At 47.8% G+C, this 9,884-nt stretch overlaps 1 protein-coding gene across 1 annotated transcript; it reads left to right on the top strand.

Moving 5' to 3' along the window:
* Positions 1–2,893: 2,893 nt before the first annotated feature.
* LOC109751422 (histone H4) lies at positions 2,894–3,451 on the top strand. The gene has a single exon (XM_020310312.3). It carries the CDS (start codon positions 2,974–2,976, stop codon positions 3,283–3,285), a length of 312 nt encoding a protein of 103 aa, XP_020165901.1. The 5' UTR covers positions 2,894–2,973; the 3' UTR covers positions 3,286–3,451.
* The last annotated feature ends 6,433 nt before the right edge of the window (positions 3,452–9,884 follow it).

The raw sequence follows: 9,884 nt of genomic DNA, 5'->3' as shown, positions 1-9,884 counted from the left end.
AATTGAACTATTTATTGTTGACTTATTTTTTGCGTGTTTGATCTTTTTGGTTCTATAAAAAGTGAGAGATGTTGTTTGTGATGGGAGCGCCTGTAAATTTAGCGCGTCTGGCGGAGCTGTAATATTTTGAAGCGGCTGCTGGAGCAAGCGCCCTGCTGCGTGCAAAAAAAGGCTATTTCGATGCTATAAAAAAATTAATGCGCCACAAGGTTGCGCGCCTGTTGGAGATGCTTTAAGGCTAGTTATAGTAGTAGTAACTTACTCTATAAACTAATATTCCCTCGAGAATAGCTTTTGGAGCTCGGCCTTCATGGAGGCCTTCAAATTCAAATTTCATCAAAATTTATATGTTGAAAAAATTCTGAAAAAAATACAGATATACATGAAGGCATGACACATGTGGGTAAATTTTCAGGCCAAAATATGTTGAAATGAGGGTTGTGCAAAAAAATCTAGAGCTTTTTAGCACATGGTATATTCATCCTTCTAGGCTATGAATTTGTCCTTTTTTACAGATCGCATTTCAAGATATTTTATACTAAAAATTTACACACTCACATGTAACATCCTTATTTACTTGCACAATTTTTTCAGATTTTTTTGAAACCTGAAAGTTTGAATTTTTAATTTTTCAAAATTTAAGAGCTCCAGTGAGCTCGGTCACCAAAAGGATGTTCTCGTATTCCATCTGTAAACAAATATAAGATTGTTTAGATTACTACTTTAATCTATTCATCAATCATGACAGTAAAAAGAAAACTAGAGGTAATAAAAATTACAACCAGGTCCATCGACAACCTAACGATGACTACAAGCACTGGAACGAGCCGAAAGTGCGCCGCTATCATCGCCCTCCCTCATTGGAACCGGACAAACCTTGTTGTAGTAGACAGTTGGGAAGTCGCCATGTTAAGGCCCCAAAGGACTAGCGAACTGGACAAATTTATCTTGAATCAAAGCATCGTTGTGTAGATTTTAAGGGACTAAGAAAAAGAGATTGGAGAAGGAGATTAAGAGAGGTAAGAGAACAAACAAGTACATGATCGTCCTCTCGTGCAACCGGGCCCACTACGTGAACGTGATATGGCTCGACTCGGCCTGACTAGCTAGAAATGGCTGATTCGGTCGTTCCTAGCGGGCGTGGCTCGGTGGTGCTTTAAGTTTCATGCGGGCCAAGATTCTGATGCAAGTCAGTCTACCAAATGTTTGATTTTTGCACCGCGTGGGTCTGATTGAGCCACATACAGGCTACCAAACACGCCCCATCAAACCGGACACAAACACTTTGCAAATCTGAAATCGCCACCGTATTACTACTACTAGTAATCTTTTTGGTACGAAGGCGCATGAAAACTTTCAGCAGTAGGCACCACCGATGCTAGTTACCACTCAGAATTTCGTATCCAGTTCGTTTCCCGCTTCTTCTCACAGAAGATGTATGAATCTCATGGACGAAATTCTTTAGTTGCACTCCTATAGTGACGTGAGGGAAACCCTAGCCGCGCCGCTAGGCCATCCCTCACCTTTTTCATCGCCGTCAGAGACGACAACGGCAAAGCCGTGTGTGCCCCAGGGAAGGTGACGGTGGGGCATCCTCGTTGGTCGGCTGGTGTCCTGCGTAGGTCTCGGACGGTCGGTGGTGCATGGCGATCCGGCAGTGCACCGTGGTCCGGTGGTCATGCTGCCCGTAGGGCGGTATCCCTCTCGGTGACAGGGTCTCCCCTGAATGGCGCTCGGTGGTGGCCGCTCGACGGCATGGGGGAGTGTCGAATCTGGGCCTCGGGCTTGCGTCCTTGTCGTAGCGGTGCTTGGTGTTCCTCGTCCATGGGACGAGGCGTTGGACATGCCTAGCTCCGGCGGTATCGGCCAGGGACGCGCGCTGGCGGCGCACTGCTTCATCTTGCGTGGGATGGACTTGGTGCGGGACTCCGGTGACGGGTCTTTGGTGCGGTGTGGTGGTGGTAGGGGATGGTGGCAAGCCATCCTCGGGTTTGAACTATGCGGCTACCGGCGAAATCTTGGCTTGATCTCATAGTTGGCCCGGCGACGATAACGCTCGCAAGCGCCATAACCTTCTTGAAGGCGTCATTGAGGAATGTCGTGTTCCTTCACGAATGCTGCAGGGGAAACCCTCGATCTGGCTGTTTTTGGATCAGACGACGTCAACACTATGTGTCGTACGCCTCTTGAGGCCTTCGTCTTGGAGCAAGATCCGACTGTGGGGAGTAGCGGCTTGGAGGTGCTCTTTTCCCAGGTGTGTGCATTGGTCTTGTTGATCAGCCAAGTTTGTGGCCATCTGAAGTCGGGTTAGCGAGTCTGCGATCCACCCCTATAAACATTCCTCGTCCTCCTTGAGGGTGTTGTCGGGTGGTTAGATGAAGATGAAAGCCGAAGTCCTCTATGTTAGTTATGTAGATGAGATCGGTGATTGCAAACGGCGACCTTATTTTTTTGGCGTGTTCATATCGTTCCATTGTAACTTTGTGACTCTACCGGTCTTCTCCTTAATGAATGAAACGTAGCGCTTGCTATTGTTTGGCCAAAATAAATTAATCTCATGGACTGATGAATATGCTGCAAGAAGCGGAGGACCAATGATGGATGGATATTGGACCTGCAGAAAAAAAATGATGGATGGATTGAGTGTTTCAAATACTAAATAAAACAAAACTGCTCGTGTGAGTTCATAATACTAACGGGAAGGCAAAATGAAGTCCAATTTTTCTTAGCTCCCGCGCGCCTCACCGGACAAAGTTTGAAAGCCACGTCAGCGATCCGCGCCATCTCTCTCGCGGATCGAGATCTTGACCGTCCACTGCGTCCTGATCCAACGGCAGGCCGACCCTCCTCCATCGTTAAATCCCCCTTCTCCCCACCGTACTCCAGCAGACGCAGCCACCACCGTTCCCCTCTAAATCCATCCGATCCAATCTGCTCGCTCGCAGCTCCAAGGAAGCCGTCAGCCCGTCAACCATGTCCGGGCGCGGCAAGGGCGGGAAGGGGCTGGGCAAGGGCGGCGCCAAGCGCCACCGGAAGGTGCTGCGGGACAACATCCAGGGCATCACCAAGCCGGCCATCAGGCGTCTGGCGCGCAGGGGCGGCGTGAAGCGCATCTCGGGGCTCATCTACGAGGAGACCCGCGGCGTGCTCAAGATCTTCCTCGAGAACGTCATCCGCGACGCTGTCACCTACACCGAGCACGCCCGCCGCAAGACCGTCACCGCCATGGACGTCGTCTACGCGCTCAAGCGACAGGGACGCACCCTCTACGGATTCGGCGGCTAGGCCTCCTGCTCCGTCCGTCCAGTCTCTGCTCTCCTCGCTGTTCCGTCTCTCCGAGTGCGTGCGCCGTTGTTCCATCGCTGGCTTTGGTCTGTGTAGTTAGCGCGAGGCGATGTGTATGAATGCAATGGGGAATCAGTCAATCAGAGTTGGTATTATCTTGGCAGCATCTCTCGATATGTTATATCCTACTCTGCTGCGTCTTTGTTCGATGCTTGCGTGATTCAGTACGCTGTATTCGTTTAATTTACTGGTTTTAGCTGAATGAGCGACAAAATTTCGTCGCTGCATTCATATTTGGTTATGCAGAAACATCCTCTGAATTTAAATGTGTTTCTTCAGCAGTCATGCGGATCTGCATTCTGAAACTCTGGAATTGGTCTGAATGTTTGTTTCATCGGTTGGTTTCTCTGCTTAGTGGAAGGCGATGATTATGAATGCAATGGAATCAGGGTCCTCGCGATAATTATCTTGTTGCTGCATCCTAGTACAGTACTTCGCTGCAACTTTGTTCGCTGAATTCACTAGCACGAAATTTCGTTGCGTTCGCTGAATCCACTGACAAATGTTCGCTGGACTGGACTTAGGTGTGTTCATCATCAGTCATACTGATTTTTGTTCTGAAACTCTGGAGATGTCAGATTGAAGCAGAAGCTATGCAATTGCCCATTGCACAATTGGACGATTTCAGTTAACTGGTTATACAATTGCCCATTGCACAACAAAAAAGTTGTTTGCTATGTTTGTGTGATCTGCCATCCTTGACCCAGAGAGTAGAGAGAGATTCAGACCAACAGAGTTCCAGCCTTGCTGGCAATCTTGTGCTGCTTTGTCAGCTGCTAGTTTGCTAGTATGACATGTTTTCCGAGTAATCATTTATTTGGTACCACTCTGCAATATTGCACCAGGCGTCACCTGAATAGACTGGAACCAGAGAACCTTTATTCTAGATGACACCATTATCAACCTTGGAGCGACATCACTACAACGCAAAACCTACTACACAAGGTGAGAGAAGAGGATCCCTCCACTCCGCCTAATGGCGCTGAAGCGGTGGTCCGAGGCAGAGCTGGCCAAACAGGCTGGTGCGGCATGACACCGCCCGACACGCAGGCCCACCAGGCACGGGAGGCTCACGTGTTGTTCAGCCTGCTAGGCTCTTATTGGGTCATTTTTGACCCATTAGGTATGACATCAGGTTTCGCTGCCGCGCTCGCCGTCTTTGCCACGATCGGGACCTCCTATATGGCGACCAGTGTGCCTGAAACCATGGAAAAGCACCCCCCGCCCCTCCCCGCACGCCCTCATGGCTGGCCCATGTGTAGTGCGGGAATCCCCCCCCCCCCCCCCCCCCCCCGCATTTTCTTTTTATGTTTTCATTTTTTATTTTTGAAAATGATTTGGGATTTCAAAAAGTTTCGAATCCTGAAAAATGTTCGTGAATTCAAATAATGTTCATGATTTGAAAGAACTAAATAATTCACGAATTTTTGAAAATGGTCAAAATATTTTAAAAAATGTAAACTATTTCAAAATAAATAAATTGTGAATTCAAAAAAATTACCTCAATTTTTAAAAAGTACGTGAACTTCTAAAAACTCTTTGTGAATTTAACAAATGTTGACAGTTTCAAAATATTGCTCATGAATTTGAAAAAAAAAATCATGATTTCAAAAAAATTTCATGACTTCAGGATATAGAAAAATGTTTATGTATTTGTAAAACATGTTCGCAATTTTGAAAAAAATATGATTTTTTTAATTCATTGAACAAGTTTTGGATTCAAAAAATGTTCACCCTGATTTAAAAAAATGTTAGAATATCACAAAATGCTCATCAATTTGAAAGAAATGTTCCCAGATTTGGAAAAAATGTTCATGAAATTTGGAAAGAAAAAATAGAAAAATGGGAAAACGAAAATTAGAAGACAAAGGGAAAATAAAATAAGAAAGACACGAAAAAATAACAAGAAAAAAAGGTTTTGGAAGGTTCTAGTTTGGAGTATACGTCACTTTAGTCCCGTCGTGATCACTCGCAGATGTGATATGTGTGTCGACTGTCGAGAAAGAAAAGACGTCATCATGCGTCCAACCGGAGACCTGGATGGAGTAGCGTAACCACCGCCACCACGACGTCCCGGCCGGTTTTGCCAACAAAGCTCTAGAGCTAGCTTGATCACATCACTTGATCGAGCTATTGTTGACCGATGGCCGCCATCACTTGCTGCCGCGGAGGTTGAGCAGGTAGACTGTCAGAGTAATGGGTCACGGGTAGCTTAACCTGAGTCCCAGAACCTTTCAAGACATTGAGGCCGGTTGCGCCCCTCAAGACGTCAATATGAAGCGCCGCCTTCTGGTGGCCGGCTGGCTGAACGGCCGACTGCCAGAAGACGGCCATGCTCAGGAAGGTGGCTCCAAGACGGGCCGACTCCCAGCAGGCGGCCTCCAGAGAGGCCGGCTCCTGGTAGTCGGCCCATGGCGCCCTCAAAGTCTGCACCCCCATTGAAGAAGACAAGACAGGGTGAGGCTACAGTGTAGCCCGTCACCCCCGTATCCAGGGCCGGGTATGGCCACAGTGCTCCGTACAGGCGGAGACCTCCGCCTGTCGGGGGTTGGGTGCGACATATGCCAATGGATGGCTTATCATGGTGGGAGCGAGTAGAACGTCGCGGTGCCTGGAAGCAGGATGAGGCGTAGACACGAACACATGCGCACTTTACCCAGGTTCGGGGCTCTCCTAGGAGATAACGCCCCTAATCCTGCTCTGTGGGGTCTCCGCATGATCACTAAGGCACTAGTGAGTACAATGCTGCTCCTCGAGCTGTATGCTAGAGGTAGAAGAAGGCAAGGCTTGCTCTCCTCTCCCCCTAGGTGTGAGTCTAATTCTAACAGGTTGGAACCCTTTGCATGGGTGCCCTGGGGGGCTTATATAGGCCTAACCCCCCAGGGGTACAATGGTAATCCAGCTGGGTGTAGGACCCGACTGTTAGTGTCTCTGGTCGCCGGCTTCTCCGCCGGCTGCTGGGGCCCGCCGCCTGGTCTGGTACGGCGCCGACAGGCCGCTCCCGCCGCTCGCGGGTCTTGCCGGTTGCTGATTACTGTGGCCGTGAGGCTAATGACGCATGCTTGGTCAGGGGAGCGTGGCTACAGTCCCGCCGCCTGGTGGGAGATCACTGTAGCCACTCCGGGTCTTATCTGGTTAATGGCGCACGGGCCCCGAGGAAGGAACGGGCCGCCTGCTGGGAGCCGGCCTCCCTCGGGTCCGACTGGTGAGTCTTCTGCCGTCTTCTGGGCTCTTGCTGCACGGTAGGGCCCGCCGTCTTCAGGCCGTACGGACAGGCGGTCGTGGGAGCAGGGCTCCGCCTGCGAGGAGTGGCGTCAGGGGCGGAGTGGCAACAGTGCCGTGCCGGCGGAGACCTCCGCCTGTACGGAGCACTGTGGCCACGCCCCGCCCTGGATACGGGGGTGACGGGCTACACTGTAGCCTCACCCTGTCTTGTCTTCTTCAATGGGGGTGCAGACTTTGAGGGCGTCATGGGCCGACTGCCAGGAGCCGGCCTCTCTGGAGGCCGCCTGCTGGGAGTCGGCCCGTCTTGGAGCCGCCTTCCTGAGCATGGCCATCTTCTGGCAGTCGGCCGTTCAGCCAGCCGGCCACCAGAAGGCGGCATTTCATATTGACGTCTTGAGGGGCGCAGCCGGCCCCGATGTCTTGAAAGGTTCTGGGACTCGGGTTAGGCTACCCGTGGCCAATTACTCCGACATAGACACACCACGTCGCTCCATCACACCACCTACGTATAGACAAAAACAATCGTGTAGTAGTGTTACGTTCTGCTAGCTCCATCACACCACTTACGTATAAGTTTGAGAATCTCGAAGCAAATGCGGTTAGCAATGCTTTGTCTTAGTTCTGCCCTACATGTATGCCTCTCGTTATCATAATCAAAATATTCTTTGGTTCTTCCCTCAAAAGGAAATTCCTTTTACTTCTTTTATTTATGGTACCCTGTAATGAATACAGGTCGTGCATTCACACAGATCCAACGGTGCATAGCGATCTATGCTGATGGAATTGAACTAGCGGTATTGCCAGTACCGCTCATTGCATGAATACCGGGATATCTGCTTGGAGGGCGTTATAGGAAGATCACAAGTTTCCAGCTCTCCAAACAGATCAACCCGACTCACGTGTTTTTCTTGTTTTTTTTCTTTTATTGGAACAAGAGGAGGGTCCAAAGGAACCTAAAGTCTGCATTAAAGATCAAGTGGCGGCACAATACAGATTACAAGATGAACAAAATAATACACAAATTACAATCTACTCCCTGATTTTTATGAAGAGGAACCTAGACAAAGAAATCGGAACACACTTGGGCCCAGAACACATTCCACACGGCTGCAATCTTGTCGACATCGGGGACTACACCACTTGGTTCGTCGAGACCTCGACCACTTCACTGCCCACCGTCGGGCATGCCCCAGAAGGAATCTGTCGAGACCGAGCAGGAGATGTAGTGCCTCTCATTTGGCACGAAAGACAGGAGGAAATAGATTGGTAACCTATCAACCCGAAAGTTCAAGAGCAGCGCAGATGACACCAACAGTCTGCGGTCGGAGGCACTGTAGCTCCGCAGCCAAAGCCCTTAATGATGAGCACGAACCCCATTGGCGAGCATCTTCTTCCTCCTCTTCCTCCTTTTCATGTCCACCATCTCGGTGATGCCCGGAGAAGAAAGGGCAATGGATCCACCCCGAAACTCAGGGCATGAGGAGTTCTTGGCTTCGATTCCTGAAACTGCAACTGACACCAGCATCTCCCGCCACTTACAGGTCGTGCGCCTAGTTTGATATCATTTTGTCTCTCTTATGGGCTGAAATATTGGCCCACTGTCAACGCCCGTTAAAAAAAGGCTTTCAGCCTAAAAAGATTGTACCGAGATATTTCATTTACCCTCTGCCACGGACCATCGCTTCGGCGCCATAAGGCCCAGTGGAACGGATCCTCCTCTCTCACCCTGTAGTCGGTTTTGTGCTGCAGTGATGTCGGTTCGAGGGTCATAATGGCCAATCCTATTTGCCGCCCGCGGGCGGTAAATGGACGCGGCTTCGTTGAAGGCGTCCACCCCGACGCCTCAGTTTGGACCAACCCACCGTCGGGTTTCACTGTTTCTTATCTTTTTTTCTTATCTTTTTTTTTGTATTTTTTATTTCATTTTATCTTTTTCGTTTTTGTCTTTTCCTTTGTTTCCAGTTTCCCTATTTTTCAAAAAATATTTGAAATTCCAAAGTTTGTTCACAATTTCAAATCTTGTTCATGTTTTTTTAAAAATTCTGTGCAATTTCAAAAAATGGTGATCATGTTTTTAAAAATTGTTTATGTTCTCCAAATTTTGTTCACAATTAAAAAAAGTTGTTTGCAATTTCAGAAAATATTCACATTTTTCAAAAATAAATTAACAATTCAATAAATTGTTCATAACTAAAAAATGTTTGTAATTTTAAAAAAATGTTCACTTTTTAGAAAAATAACTGGAATTAAAAAAATCGTTCTCTGTTTCCCTAAAATACACGTTCATAGAATAAAGATTTTATGGCTGTCTGGTTCACAATTCAAAAAATGGGTGATAATGGTGTCATCTAGAATAACGGTTCTCTGCTCTAATCTGTTCAGGTGACGCTTGGTGCAATATTGTTGAGCGGTACCAAATAAATGATTACTGGGAAAACATGTCCGAGCATCTGACAAAGTAGCACAAGATCTTCAGCAAGGCAGGAACTTTGTTGGTCTGGATGCTCTCTTGGTCAAGGATGGCAAATCACACAAACATAGCAGACAACTTTTTTGTTGTGCGTTTGGCAATTGTATATCCGGTTGACTGAAATCGTCCAATTGTGCAATGGGCAATTGTATAGCCTCTGCTTCAATCTGACATCTCCACAGTTTGAGAACACAAATCACTATGCCTGATGACGAACAAACCTTAGTCCAGTGAACATTTGCGTATAACCAGCTAGAAAAGAAACGCAATGAACGGGGGCTGGAATACCGAAGTCGTTTTGAGCTACACCCACTGCGTGATATGTTCTTTTTGAGAAAGAAATTTAGGCATGCAGTCAGCAAAAAAGTACAGTATTGAAGGAGATTTCCTGTCAGTGAATTCAGCGAACAAAGCCACAGCCAAGTACTGAATTCAGGTAACAAGTTGGTAGTGGCAAGGAGGTAGAAACATGTCGATAGATGCAGCAACCAAGTTAATATCAAGAGAACACTGACTCCATTGCATTCATAACACTCAGACCAATTCCAGAGTTTCAGAAAGCAGATCAGTATGATCTGGTGAAGAAACATCTAAGTTCAGAGAAAGTGTCTGCATACCCAAATAGGAATGCAGTGACGAAATTTTGGCGCTCATTCAGCTAGAAATCGAATTAAGCGGATACAGCGTCACTGAGTCACACAAGCATCGAACAAAGACGCATCAGAGTAGGATGCAACATGTCGAGACATGCTGCCAAGATAATACCAACTCTGATTCCCCGTTGCATTCATACACATCGCCTCGCGCTAACTACACAGACCAAACCCAGCGATGGAACAACGAC

Source organism: Aegilops tauschii, chromosome 6, assembly GCF_002575655.3.
Source record: "Aegilops tauschii subsp. strangulata cultivar AL8/78 chromosome 6, Aet v6.0, whole genome shotgun sequence".
Lineage (NCBI taxonomy): Eukaryota > Viridiplantae > Streptophyta > Magnoliopsida > Poales > Poaceae > Aegilops > Aegilops tauschii.
This window is presented reverse-complemented; position numbering and strand designations above follow the sequence as displayed.

Excerpts from the sequence above, each read along its gene's own strand:
- LOC109751422 (XM_020310312.3), top strand. The coding sequence starts at position 2,974 with ATGTCCGGGCGCGGCAAGGGCGGGAAGGGGCTGGGCAAGGGCGGCGCC.